The sequence below is a fragment of the Myotis nattereri genome (genome assembly GCF_964212035.1).
Source record: "Myotis nattereri genome assembly, chromosome: 12".
Taxonomy (NCBI): domain Eukaryota; kingdom Metazoa; phylum Chordata; class Mammalia; order Chiroptera; family Vespertilionidae; genus Myotis; species Myotis nattereri.
In genome coordinates this window covers 24,309,497-24,324,774 of record NC_138087.1, presented here as the reverse complement: position 1 = coordinate 24,324,774, position 15,278 = coordinate 24,309,497, and the positions used below count along the sequence as shown (strand labels likewise).

Here is a 15,278-nt window from a genome sequence, read left to right as displayed (position 1 = left end):
AGTAATCATTTGAAGAACACGCCTGTGGTTTTGTATTTGGCTTTATAGCTATGTAAATTGGGAGATTTAGATTTCAGTGCGGTGTGGAAATTTGTTTTATTCCATTTTATTTCACACATCTGTTGTCTATCTGTGGCTCTATTGAAAATTTTATACTTTTTACCCAAGCTAAATTTGCAATAACAGTAAAGTTTTCTGTGTTAATTAGAAAGCACATACTTTGGATTTAGAATATCAAATATTTTATCGCCTGTTAATATGTTTATTACTCACAAAAGTGTTTTAGCTCAATATTCCCAAGGCTACAGAAGAATCATCCTTTTACAGTTGGCTTTCTGATCATAAGGATGTGGAGTAGAGAGCTTGTTCAGCTGTATTCTCAGAGGTGCAATTAGACAACAGAATGAAATAAATTAGAGGTTTGCATCAAGCAGCACTACCGGGAGAGAGTAGTGGGGATTCCTAGAAGTTGTTTCTCTAATCAGCCACCGCAGCCACTCTCCTGCTAAGATGCAGTGAAATTACCCTTTGTGTCAGTCAGTCCCTGCAGCATCCCCTCCCACAGCTGATTGGGTGAATTCCTGCCGCTTTCTCTGCAGGAACCCTGCCCCGAACCCTTTTTCGCCTCCACTTAAGTGCCTTGCACCGAATTGTTTCTGTGTTCACTTTAAATGGCATCAGCTGCTTATCAGCTTCATTAAACACAAACAAAATTTCTTCTGTGGCGCAGATATTGCGTGTGAAGAGCTGCAGACTTTTTGTCAAGCGGAAGTTCTAGAATTTGAGGGACCTCTTGTTCCTTCTCAAATCTCCACCAGTTGCCGAAGTGATTCTGCGTTTGTGTGTGTATACTTATGTTCATTAATTCACGAGGGATATCTGTACATGCCAGGCATTGTGCTAGACACCAGGAATACAAAGACGGTTAAGGCACAGTTCCTACCTTCTAGAAGTTTCCAGTTCTGATGGAAGAAGTCGGCACATGAATCAGGGGCATGCAGGGCATAGTGCTTGGTGTCCTGGGGTGATGCCCAGGGAAGAACGAACTCAGGCCAGATAGGTCAGTGGGAGCTTCCTAGAGGAGAGAGCACCTGAGCTAAATCCTGGTGTTTCCTCATGGCCCCGCACATATGGGTAGTGCAGCAGTGCAAGCCAAGGGGGATAGTGTCTCACTTTGCAGTCTGAAAAGCATGCTGGGAAATCCCTTCTGTTGAAACTGGAGGGGCATTAGGGTTAGAAATGTGATTATAGACCATTTTAATAAGAAAGGAATGCTTATTAAGGGGCAGCCTCAAGTTGAAAGAAAAACAGGATGTTGAGAAAGAAAAGAAAGAATGCCATTCCAGAGGAGAGTGAGGAAGAGTGAGTTGTTTGCAGAGAGGGGTGTGGGGAAAGGCTGATAGAAGGTCCATGGTCATTATCTTCATACATTTTATTAGTCATTGGGTGGGGGAAAGGTTAGATCCTATCCAACCTTAAGCAATAGAACTACCCATTGATGGTAGAAACTGTGGGGAGATAGAATCAAGCTCAACATAAGAAAGCTTTCGACTGTCGGCGCTGTTTAAAAAGAGAGAGAGAGAGAGACTGAATTCCCCATCACTGCCCATGTTTAAACAGAGGCTAAACCCACAGTTCTCAGCTGCAATGTGAAACACACTGAGTATCATCTCTTTCGAGTCTTGTGGCAAGTAACTTGTTACTAATGATGCCACTTTTTAATAACATCATTCTAACTTGAATTTTAGTGATTTATCTCAAATGGGAGAGAAAAAGAGTAAAGTCCCAACCAGCACATGAAGACCGACACATATCCCTGCGTGCACCCTTGGACGTCTGTCACGCCCATGACTTTGTCATAGGTGTGGTGATAAAAGAGATCACGTGGATTTCTGCACTAAGATACTCACTTTCTGGTGAAGAATTGTGAGATGGGAGAGAGCCCCCAATAAGGTATCTTTTTGCTTATCCTGAAATTTAGGGGAGACAAATTTCTTCTCAGTTATGTTTTCAAATATCTTTCCAAGCTAATATTCATTAAAGGTAATGCCCCAAAAGATTAGCAAGAGCCCTTTCTGATGTGGCTCAGTAGGTTGGGCGTCATTCCATGCACCAAAAGATTAGCAAGAAAATGCCTGGGGGCACTCTCAGTCAAATGACTCATTTATTTTTGTTTTTCAACACCCTGTTGGTTAATCAGACTTTCTTAATACATATGGTGACTGCCAAATGGCAGAGGTACACGAACTCTTCAGACCAGTAGGGAACTATTAAGAACATTGTATTGGACCAGCCTGCATCTGGCTGCCAGAGAAACTTCTGCAGGAAGCTGCTTCATCATGTCTCTCTGACTGGTTTCGTTAGGTGTCCTCATTCAGGGTTCTGGTTGCTTTACTTGAGTGTGTGTGTGCATTCTTAATATGCATATTCTCTTAACTTCGGTGATAGAAAATTAAGAATTTGAAAAGGTTTTAGTTTTCCATTTGACATTTTAACGTTTTCATTTTGCACAGCTGTTGTGAGTTACCCCCTGTCCAAGTGGGTGCTGATTCATCTATTTATTACTGATCCTTAAATCCACACACTGTGCTCCATTTTCAGGTGTGTCTTTTTTTTCTTCAGCTCTGTTCGTGTGTCCCTGTGACCGCCTCTGGGGTAAGGCAGTATCTGATGGAATGAAGTTGTATGTTTCAGTCCTTTCGTAGCTCCACAAAGAGTGCTGTGTTCCTGTGGATGATACTCAGATGCCTCAAAACAATAGCCCCATTCTAGTCAATTCAGTGCCGTTCAGTTCTCTTGTATCTTGTCTCTAAAGACTGAGGCAGCTGGCGAAATGACCAGCCTCATTCATAGATCAGCATGGCATACCGTAGTGAAATGAGAACCTCAGCATAGGGACTGGCACACTTTTTCTGTAAGTATATGAGGCTTTGTGGGCCACACGGCTGCGTGGTCTCTATTGTAACTCCTCACTTTTGCTGCTAAGGAGTAAAAGCAACTATTGGCGCTGTGTACAAAATGAGGTAGCTATGTTCCAATACAATTAATCTAAGAACACTGAAATTTAAATTTCACATAATTATTATGTGCACTGAAAGAGGAGCCTTCTTTTGAATTTTCCCAACCATTTAAAAATGTACCAAAGAACTTATATACGCATATGCATATCCCATGGACACAGACAATAGTGTGGTAGGCCTGGGAGGGCCAGATGCAGAGTGGAGGGGGTCAGTGGGGCGGGGGGAAAGGACATCTGTAATACTTTCAACAGTACAGATGAATGTTAAAAAACAAAAATTGTAAAAGTAGGTACTGTCCTGGTGTTTGCCTGCTGGCCAGTGTGCCAACCCTTGCCTTAGCTGAGGAAGAAAAATGTTACAGTGAGGAAAGAGGTTTAGAGAGCTATTTTTCTCGCTACCCAACATTGTAAAGTATAAGACTGCACAGTGGAGGAAGACATTTCTGACTCTAAAGTACAGTAGACCCTTGAACACACAGTTTTGAACTGCACAGGCCCACTTATATGCAGACTTCTTTCAATAAAACCCTGCACTGTCTCAATCCACGGTTGGGAGTTTGAGGATGCGGAGGGCTGACTGTATGCCTTGATTTATGTCATTTCATACAGGGACTTGTGCGCCCAGGGATTTTGGTAAATGTGAGATGGGGGAGGGGGGGGGGGTTCCAGGAAAACCAATTCCTCATGGATACCAAGGAATAAGTTAAGTTTGGGGGGAGTCAGAAGTTATATGTGGATTTTGACTGCATGGGGGATTGGTACCCCTAACCCCTACATTGATCAAGGGTCAACTGTATGGACATTTGCTAAAATGTTGGTATTGAGAAAGTTGAAGGAAAAGACCAGAAGAATATATGCCTACACTTTTACCTTCAGGGGGAAAATTATTTTATTTAGAGTTTTTATTTCCTGTATTCAGGGTTTCCCCCAAAAATGTCTGCACATTTTAGCAGCTGATAGCTCAATTTTGACAATGAAATCTACTTTAATAAACACTGCCTTTATAATTATATGAAGTGTGTATACATTTTTTGGGACTCCCTATATGTTTAGAGTTCACTTTCTCTAAACGGCTTTCCCTAATGGCTTCCTACCCCTATCCAGACAAGATTAGTTACAGAAATGGAGGCTCAGGGGCTCATTAGAATAGAAGTTGTCATTGAGGACATATCCAAACTTACTTTCAAGTAATAGGAGACTTTGGGCCTTGAGGAAAGCATTAGCCATGTGTCATCAGTTCAAAGTTAAACTCTGCTGCTCTCAACTGGGAAAATCTCTTGCCAGTTATAATAAATTACTTAAGTGGAAATCTTAGTTCGTGTGAATTACACCAGGCCTGTTAACAAGAGGATATGTGCTGGACATTGCCAAATTAGTTTTATAAATAGCTCTCTTAGCAAGTGCCTAACAAGGCACATTCATGGTTCTCCCAGGGTAATGACCCTCAGCCTGTCCCCGGCTGTCACAGTGTGGCTTAGTTTAGCGAAAAGAGTCCTGACCTTGTTAGTGGGGACAGAGACGAAAAGAAGGTAGAAATTGGCCAGCCTCCTTCCTGCGGGTGGTCACTGTACATTTCTGTTCTTCCAGAAACCCTTGGATCTGGGACCTTCAGGACTGCTTTCTCCCCATCGAGGCCACACCAGTCCTGTGACCTCAGGGAGTTCATTTCCCTTGTCTAGGTCCAGACTTGCATATGTAGGAAGTTAAGGCTTGGAGTAGATTCTGCACTCGTCTCTTCCTCCTGTGTTTATGAACGCTGTCTAGTGATTATCTGCCAGAGTAAAATCAAAAGGGAGAGCCTAGTGAATGATTTGCTAAGAGCTGTGTCCTGTTTGGGATATGTCCTGATCATGCTGTATACAAATAATTGTATTGGATAAAGTTGTTTTCAGAGTTGGATTTCAAGTGAAGGTTATTTTGCACTGTGATCAAAAAGGCTTAGCCACAGCCCTGTACTATAATGATGTCTAGTTTAGGTAACTAGGAGTCTGCCTCATTGGGCACAAAGTCTGTAAAGGTCTGGGTTGGTGTGGGCTCCTGCCTGGGAGATTTCTGTTAAATCACAGGGGACGCTGAGGTTGATTCTATTCCTGCTCCCAGGTGCTGAGTCCTGCTCTGGGGACCACACTTAATGAATGCTCTAATACGGGTCTCTCTAGTGTGGGTGTGTTTCCCCTGAGAACACTGGCTTTCGCCAAGCTAGTAGCTTCTCTTTATGGAGCAGGAGTAGTTGGCTCTCTATTTACAGCGCCCAGAGGGAGAGGCAGTTCCATACCCAAAATGAGAACCACTTTTCATGCCTCCCTTGGCACCCTCCTTGCGGACCATTCAGGATTCACACTGCTGGCATCCGGCTTCTGTGGAGAAGCCTGTGTAACAGCGTGCGTGGGAGAGCCTCTTGCACAGAGGCCCAGGGTAGAATCGTGCTTGTGGGCGAAGTTTCCACAGACCTTGGGGATTTTCAAAGCACAAGCAGAGGATGGGGTGACAGGTGCTTTCCTCCTGGTCCTCTGGGGTGGCCACTGCCAGGTCCCCAAGCCTCATTCGGAGGACAGCACAAAGCCTTCCAGCTCTGACAGGCCCTCTCTCTTCACATTGGGGGATGTTCCTGTTTCCTCTCTTTTTATGAGGAGCGTATGCTCTCAGGAAGTAGTGGTTAAGAGCATGCGCTCTAGAGCGGAGCTGGGCAAGCTTCGTATCCTCCCGGTATCTAGTTCATAGGGTTTCTGAGGATTAAATGGGTAAAGATACTTAAGGCCTTTGGAACAATTTCTGACAAAGAGAACACTTTATGATGATGCTGTTTATCATTATTACTGAGTACAGTGAAAAGGGAAAGTTAGAAATTGGTTAGCCTTCTAACATTGAATAACTTGAGAATATCAAATGGGTTGTGGAGAATTCTGGCACCCTCTCTTAGAAACCTTGACTTTTGAAATGACTTTCTTCCCATCATAGCCACACAAGACCTTGGGATACATATGACCTCGAATTCTTTAATCTTTGTCATATAGTCAGCAGGATAGCTGCCCTTTCCTCTCATCACACATGTAACCTGGACTTTCAGCATGTTTGTTCTGCATACAACCTTTGAATTCATTTTCATGACATTTTTTTAATTTTATTCTTTATTGATTAAGGTATTACATATGTGCCCTTATCCCTCCCATTGCCCCCCCCCCCCCGCCTCCCCGCTCATGCCCTCACCCCCTTAGTGTCTGTGTCCATTGGTTATGCTTATATGATTAACCTTTGGTTGATCTCTCCCCCTTCCCCCCACCCTCCCCTGCCTTCCCTCTGAGGTTTGACAGTCTGATCGATGCTTCTCTGTCTCTGGAGTACATAGAGGTTGATTGGCATTTGCTGGTGCTGAACCTCCACGTGTGGCCGTAGAAGTCCTCATTGCACAACTCCAGGGGACCATTCTCACTTCAGAACTAAATTCTGCTTAGCACATACTCAAATCCAAGACATGTTAAAACTCAGTTAGACCAAAAGGACATGGCACAGGGTTCATATGTAGGCAGGCACCTTTTAAGTAGGAGTGTTTTCAATGCATTTTTATACCATGATGACTTCACAGGAGAAAGTGTTTTCCTCTATTAATCGCAGTTATAGCAAACTTCTTTACACACACAGTAATATGACTGACAGAGTTTGGTAAGTATTAAAAAACCAAGTGAAAAAATAAAATCTTCTGGTGGGTTATGGCTTGGTTTCAGATAATGAAAGAGAAGGAGGCTTACCACATCCATGAAAGGATGATTTTATAAGGAGGCACAGTGATGATTCAGAACTTTTATACAATTGAGGGAAGAGCCCTTGAACTCCAGTTAACAAAACAAAACCAAAAAAACCCCAAAACAAAACAAAAATTCCCCATGCACTTAATTGATATCTGAAATTCTGTCATCAAAAATGAGTTCCTTTCACTCATACCTCTATCATGTTATATGCAAATATCATGGAGAAGAGGATACATTTATTCCCACTAGTCATTTACCTTCTAGAGTGAATGAATGGACCAGGCATGTTGGTAAAAAAGGATTTCATGGGGGAATGCAGAGAGGACCTAAGTGCAATGAATAACCTCTCCAACAGACAGAGGATATGGTGACCAGCTGGATACCAGTACTGACCATTCAAAATTGTTCAGGGGTGGGCTCTAGCACCAGGACTTTTATTCAGAATTAACCAAACGTTCAAGGACTGATTAGAAGTGTTTGAGCAAGATTTTTATATACTCAGGATGTTCTCAGCAGTTACATAAAAAACTTTCTGTCTCTTACTTGAATAAACAGTTGATGCTGCATTTTTCTTTCTTTAGGGCAGTGAAACTTGTCACCATTCCCAACCCCCCACAGACGTTCAGTAAATGCCTTGGGGGTAGAATATGATTCCTTAATTCTGCTTGTTTAACTTTTATTTACATTTATTTTGTGCTGAATTTATTCCGGGGCCATAAATGCTTGTTTCTTCTGGGATATCTTTTTCTCCTGTGCAACCTCTTCTGGTTTAGGAACAGTTTGCTCTTTTTCAATATGGCAGGGTGAGCTCCTGTTAATCCTGCTATGAGCTCTGTAAATCCGGGGCTTACCTGGGGATTTTGTTTACCTGGATGTGCTCAATGACCAGAACATCTACATCAAAAAATTCAAGTTCAGCATTGCTCTGCATTTTTAGCTCCTGTATTCTTCCTGGGTCATGGAACCTGTGTCTAGCCCCACCATTTCGCCTGGGCACCCCTACCAACCCAGCCTTGTGATGACAGCATGGCAATGTATTGTAATCTCTTCTGTGAAGTGACGTCGTTCAGAGACTTAGTGGAATTTTGGAAATGCATACTTTCAATGGCCTGGGCAGTTTCACCAATGTTCTTAAAGTGAACACAAAGATTTGAAATTCTTTTTTCTTTTTAGAATTATAATTATTCATTCATTCATTTTTATTGTTGGGGGTATTATAGATGTCCCCCATCCCCCCCGTCCCTCCCCCTCTGCCAGGCTCCCACCCAACCCTAGGCCTTCCTTCTTTATTTTTTTCTGGGTCGGTTGAATATTGAACCTTTTTAGAGATCATCTCAAGCTTTTTATGGGAAGAGAAGCTATCCTCACCTTATTTTGCCAGAAGACAATGAAGTATATTTTGAAATATATTTTAGGAAATAACCAGTGTCCTCTTCAGATGAAGCAGGCTTTCCAGTCTGCAGGCTTTCTCAGTAGATCACATGGGATACAAAGCCATCCTCAGCCCCTCACCTTCCACTCAGGACTTGTCCTTACTTTGTTGTATTGCCAGTAGTTCTGTATCTTTGTCATTTAGAATATTAATTTTCTCATTTCAGAAAGTGGATGTCACCAGCAGGGCTGTGATGGAAATAATGACTAAAACAATTGAATACCTTCAACCCAATCCAGGTAAGGGGTCACTTTACAAGTTCAGGTATCCCTCCTGTAAGCTTCTCTTTGAGAGGCATTTTAGGTTTGTTGTACTTCTTCTTCCTCAGCCCACTTTTCTGGAGGGTCACTGACTTCAGGTATAGTGCTTTCACCTGGGATGGGGGTACTTTTTCAGGCTCACATTGAAGTGACTGGGGGATTCTGTAGTATTTTATCTGACTGTGGTGTATTTAACAGACCACATTGTGTGGACGGCTTGGGTGGCACGTAATGTCAGGATAGCTGTAAGATGTTATTAATGCTACTTTAGTTTTCAAGGGATGATAAGAAAGAAAATTAGGATAATATTAAGTTAAGAAATAGTAATTCCCAGAAGGTGTGAAAAGATAGGAGGTTGAATAATTTCTGTGAAGAGAGTTTTTGGGTTTTTTTTGTTTTGTTTTGTTTTATTTTATTTTATTTTTTATTAGTTAAGGTATTACAAATGTGTCCTCATCCCTCCCAATTAAATTCCCATCCCCACCCCCACTCATGCTCTCATCCCCCAAGAGTTTTTGTTCATACTGCTTCACTACAGTCTTTAGAGCAGGGGTCCTCAAACTACAGCCCGCAGGCCACATGCAAATACAAATACTGTATTTGCTCCCGTTTTGTTTTTTTACTTCAAAATAAGATATGTGCAGTGTGCATAGGAATTTGTTCATAGTTTTTTTTTTAAAACTATAGTCTGGCCCTCCAACGGTCTGAGGGACAGTGAACTGGCCCCCTGTTTAAAAAGTTTGAGGACCCCTGCTTTAGAGGGTTGTTTTGTTTGTTCGTTTTTTAAAAATATATTTTTATTAATTCCAGAAAGGTAGAGGGAAAGAGAGAGAGAAACAGCAATGATTAGAGAGAACATTGATCAGCTGCCTCCTGCATGCCCTACGCTAGGGATCAAGCCCACAGCCCGACATATGCCCTGACAGGGAATCGAAATGTGATCTCCTGGTTCATAGGTCAGCGGTCAACCACTGAGTCATGCTGGCTGGGCTGGAGGGTCGTTTTTAATTCTGATTCCTCTCCAAGCACAGCACAGATCAGCATTTGCTCCTGCTAATGTGGTAGACCATGAGGAAAGGAAGTTACCATAGAGGTAATGGAGCTCTGCCTTGGAAAGAGAAGGCGAACTGGAGCCATCTCTGAAGGCATGAGGTGTAACAGAGCAAAGCAGCCGGCATTATCACCCTCCCCCTCCCTCTTCTTTCTGCATAGCAGTTTGTAACCTAGCATAGAGACCTGAAGCAAGGCTGAATGTATTTAAGTGAAATGCAATTGCTGTTTGGAAAACTGCTTACTCTTGCGATTAGTTTCTTTGAGAATTGCAAGTTGGGATTTCAGTATCTTTAGTGGTCCTAAGGGAAGATGGCCCGGGCATTGGACCAGCCTCCATGTGCTTTGAATAGTGAGCATTAGTGGCAAGAGATAAGAAAAGGAAAGGTGTGGGATAAAAGGAAGCAGGCCAGTGCAGTAGGCAGTGCTGACTAGCTCTCTACTGCCTCCTGCTGCCAGATGCGGTTTCATTCAGCCTTTGTTTACCTAGGATAGTACAGCTGTTTTGAAGATGAACAAACTCTGTGGAAATAACGTTTCTATTTTTGTTTTTTCTTCTTAAACTACATCAGAGATGGGATTATGTGAGGAAGGGAAATCTATAAGTAATATGGTGGTAAGCTATAGGAGCCAGGCAATGGACCAAATGGTTAGAAAATTAGGAAAAGAATAGCAGAAATCAAGTTTCTAAGTTTTACCTAGAGCCTTCTTCATGACTTTTATATTCCACAGAAATGCAAGGATCTCTTAAATGTACCTGTAGTCCCTAGTACTTAAACAACTGTAATAAGTCAGGTTCTGAGAAGGGAACTACTCACCCTGCCTCGCCATAAGAAGTCATACAGGGGCAAGAAATGTCTATCTTTATCTTTACGTAGAACTTGGAAGTGCCCTTTGATTTCTTGGGATATACAGATGAATTGTGCTAGTAACTCATTCCAAAGCCAAATTAAATATGGGGAAGGGAAGAAAAACATTGTACTTATTGAGCACTAACGTATTTTCAGCACCGTGCTCGTTATATACACAAAGCCATCTCTAAAAGTAACCTTTTTTTTTTCTGATGGCAAAAGTAGAACACAGTTGAACAAAACATAGTATAGAAAAGGGATTTAATATCTACTGTGGTACTAAAACTCAGTGGGGACCCATCACAGTTCCTGTGTACAATGGAACGATGCTCTGCTGTAGGTAGGTACAGTCCCCCCAAATTCAGGGCCACCCAGAACCTCAGAATGTGACCTTATTTGGAAACAGATTTCTTTTCAAATGTAATTAGTTAATGATCTTGAGATTAACACTCATTCTGGAGTTCGGGTAAGCCCTAAATCCAAGGACTGGTATCTTGCTGAGACAAGAAGACACCGAGTTACTGGGAAGAAAGCTGTGTGAAGGTGGAGGCAGACATTGGAGTGATGCTGCCCCATGCCAACGAATGCCAGGAGCTCCCGAGAGCTGGGAGAGGCAAGGAAGGATTCTCCCAGAGAGGCGCTGGGAAGAACCAACCCTGCTGACACCTTGAATTCAGGGTTTTAGGCCATTGAACTTTGAAAGAGTACATCTCTCTTGTTTTCATTTGTTTGTGCTAATTTGTTATGGCAGCACCAGAAAACAAATACAGGTGGCTAGCCTCATTTCATGCATGGAAAAACAAGAGCCAGAGAACTTAAGAAACTTTCCCAAAGTTATACATTTAGGAGGGGATGGAGCCAGGATGGGACCCCGGTGTGACTGCTTCCTAAGCCCGTGTACTTTACGGTGACGGTCCTGCCTCTGAGCAGGCTGGGCTCACCTTCATTCAGGTGGGAAGGGACATTCGCTGTCAGAGTGGTGCAGCGGGAATTCAGAAAGGAAACAAATGGCGGGGTTGAGACATTTTTATTTAATTTTTAAATTTATTTTATTTATTTCAGAGAGAAAGGGAGAGGGAGAGAGAGATAGAAACATCAATGATGAGAGAGAATCGCTGATTGGCTGCCTCCTGAATGCCCCCAACTGGGGATCTAGCCTGCAGCCCTTCGGTCCACAGGCCAACGCTCGATCCACTGAGCCAAACCAGCTAGGGCGAGGCATTTTTATTTTAATAAAAAGGATTATAGGAAGAGGTAATTGGGGGACATTTACATTTTTAGAAGTGACACATTTTTAATAGAATGTTGAATGTGCTTTGTAGCTGCCAATATATTAGTTTTATGACTATTTGCAGTTGAATGGGTATCTGCCATCCAGGAGAACAGTGGGCCATCACCAGGCAATCCCAGGTTGGTTCCAGAAAAGCAGTTACATATGGGCAGGCCACATGCATATGCAAATAAGTGTCATCCAGAAGAGTTCAGAACAACCCAAAAGTTCATAGACTCATTCTATAGAATGTAGATCATCTGTGCTTAATTTGTGTATGATAGATATGATTTCATTCCTCCATGGATTTCTTGCCTTGAGAGCAGACACTGGCTATGGTGTTCTTGAAAGATGCTGGCAGGTCACAGCCACTTGTTCAGAACCCAAATGTCCTTGAGAAGGGACACAAGAATGTAGCAAATACCGAGGGGCACCCAGTTCTTGGGCACAAAAAAAGCCTCTCTGTGACCCCAGGAGCCCATCAACCAATATGGTTGGGTGCTGGTCCGGAATAAGCAGGATGGGCTGGGGTGAGCACAGGGGCTGACTGCAGGTAGCAGCTCCGTGGCCAGGCCAGAGGAATCAGTGGGAGTTAATGCTCTGAGGGCACTTGGAGAGTGACTTGTGTTAGATGAATATTCCAGGATGCTTTCTGCTTTTCAGATATTGTGTCTGTAGATCAGACACATCTCTTTTATTTTTGAAACTTAGTGTCTATTGAAACGATGACCAAAGAGAGTTTGATTAATTTTTATGAATTTGTTGGTGTGCTCTGTGCAGGTCCTACATCCACTCTTACCCACCTCCAGAGAAATATTTCTTTTTATAATTTTTATCAAGTTCTATATATTGCACTGTGTGCCTACCACCTAAAGTCAAACCATATTCCATCAACATATATTAGGCCCCCTCTAAATCCCCACCCCCACTCCCTTCCCTCTGGTTACTGCCACACTCTTGTCTGTCTGTCCAGAGCGATATTTTTAAAAGGCAAATCTGATCACATCATTATCTTGCATAAAACCCTTCGGTGGCTTTTCATTGCTTTTAGGATTAAGCTGAAAATGTTTAACTTGGCTTAAAAGGCCCTCCCTTCATGGTCAGCCTGCCCTTTCTCCTCCATGTTCCCAGGCAAACAGTTCCCACAGGTCCAGTGTAAAGGTTACTTAGAAGCCTTCCTTGACCCCTGACAACATTAGGTTCCCCGGTCAGCGTCCCTCTCATGATTCCAGCTGCTTTTCCCTGGTGGCACTTGCCAATTATTGTAATTGTGTGATGTGTGTGCTTTTGTTTGTCCTCTCCGGTAAGGACAGGACTGTGCCTGTCTGACTCATACTGCATGTCCGGCCCCCAGCTCAGGTCTGTCAGCCAGCAGCACTTGGATATTTGAGTAAATGAATTATGAAGCACAATGGACAGCCAGTGCCTAATGTGATAAAATTGCTCTAATACAAAGAACAGGAAGGGAAGCTCTTCCTTCTCCCTAAGTCATCAGCTTTACCCAGGTAACCAACACTTACCAAGTCAAATGCATTCACTTTCATTTTTTTAAAAATATATTTTATTGATTTTTTACAGAGAGGAAGGGAGAGGGATAGAGAGTTAGAAACATTGATGAGAGAGAAACATCAATCAGCCGCCTCTTGCACACCCCCTACTGGGGATGTGCCCGAAACCAAGGTACATGCCCTTGACCAGAATCGAACCTGGGACCCTTCAGTCCGCAGACCGACGCTCTATCCACTGAGCCAAACCGGTTAGGGCTGCATTCACTTTTATGTGAAGACCAATTTGAGATGCAGCGCAGGTAGAAACGGGACCGGAATTGAGCCCCTTGCTCTCCAGGACGTCACTGCGTAAGGTGCATACACTCTGAGGAGAGTGGCCCAGAGGGCTTCCCAGCCACTTCCCTCTGGAAATGCCAGCTAACTGATGAGGTGCGGAGGGGGAATGGGGTCACAGGTCCACAGGTATGCCCTGTGAAGCAGGCTTTTGAGAACATAGAACAGAGAGCTGTAAAGTCTTTCACTTTGGATTGTGAAATTATTCTAATAGGAGCAGTATAAACCAGTACAAATTTCTAACCTGCTTAGATAAATAATTTGAACATGGCAAATAATGTGCACAAATACCATTTTCTTGATCGTGAACCCCAATTCTCTATGAGTAAAATCATCACAGAAGATATAAATCCATTTCCTTTTTTAAAATAAATATATTTATTGATTTCAGAGAGGAAAGGAGAGGGAGAGAGAGATAGAAACATCAATGATGAGAGAATACTTGATCAGCTGCCTCCTGCACGCCCCCTATAAGGGATCCTACCACAAATCGAACCATGGCTTCCCGGTTAATAGGTTGATGCTCAGCCACTGAGCCACATCCACTGGGCAGTTTTGTTATTTGAGTATCTGATACCTTCTGGAGAAAATGCTCTAAGTCAGCATTCTCCAATAGAAATAGGATGCAAGCCATGTGCATAATTTTGAATTTCCTAGAAGCCACATTAAGAAAGTGAAAAGAAAAGTAAAATTTATTTTAATAATATATTTTACTTAACTAAATATATCCAAAATGTTAACCAACATTAAAAAATATTAAGAAAAAAATGTTCTTGTACTCATATTTGAAATTTCATGGTTTTACACTTACGGCCCATCTCGGTTTGGACTGGCCACATTTTAATGCTCGATTGCCCCGTGTGGCCAGTGGGTCCCATTATAGACAGCGGAGGATTAATTTTCTCTTCAGCCTGTTTATTATAGTTCGATATGTGCTTGATGTTTAGCTGCTCGGATTTTGTCTATTAGTGGTTGTTTTTCAGTAGGGAAATGGACTCTTGATTTTGGATCAGGGTATTTTTAAGTGTTTTTGTCTTTTTTTTAATCCCCCTGCAAATCTATTGCATGGCACTGCACTGGGGACTTTCCCCTTAAGTAGAATACTAGACGTGGCTGAACCGGCTGTTTCCCTCCCAGCCATAGCATGCTGGGTCCGCCAGAGGCTTTCTCGGTTTGCACTGAAAGGTTTTACTTCAATCCAATGTAGATTTCCTAGAGGCGAAGAGCAAAAGCCATTTGACCATGAAAGCCGCTGTGCATAGTTGGGGTTTGGTTCTCTACAGAAATGCTTTCCCCTTGAATGGACGCCTACTTGATCAGCTGCCTCCTGCACGCCCCCTACTGGGGATCCAGCCCTAACCAGGAATCGAACCATGGCTTCCTGGTTAATAGGTTGATGCTCAACCACTGAGCCACATCCATTTGGCAGTTTTGTTATTTGAGTATCCGATACCTTCTGGGGAAAATGCACTAAGTCAGCATTCTCCAATAGAATTGGAGAATTTCTGTTGGAGAATTATGTGGCCTAGCGTTCTCCAGCAGGCCTGCGATGGGAGCAGTAAACCGCGGCCCTCAGATACCTATTCAGAATCTTTCCATCGTAAATTCAGATCTCACTGGTGGAATGTTGCCTGTGGAACTAAAAGTTTGCTGCATTGATTTTAAAGTAAGATATTAATCCTTGAGATGATATTATATCAATATTATTAAGCTTCTTGCCCATGGGCTTCCCTCTTAGTTATTACATTCCAACGATGGGTAAAGATAGTGATTATGAGCTTCTTGGTGGTAGTAGAATTGGAAATCAAT

At 42.8% G+C, this 15,278-nt stretch overlaps 1 protein-coding gene across 2 annotated transcripts in view; it reads left to right on the top strand.

Annotated features, from left to right (window-relative positions):
- SH3GL2 (SH3 domain containing GRB2 like 2, endophilin A1) overlaps positions 1–15,278 on the top strand; it is a 180,595-nt gene that overhangs the window by 145,454 nt on the left and 19,863 nt on the right. For both annotated transcript variants that reach the window (XM_081104269.1, XM_081104270.1), the window contains exon 3: positions 8,364–8,436. In XM_081104269.1, the coding sequence (XP_080960395.1) occupies positions 8,364–8,436 (73 nt within the window). The remainder of the gene's footprint in view (positions 1–8,363; positions 8,437–15,278) is intronic.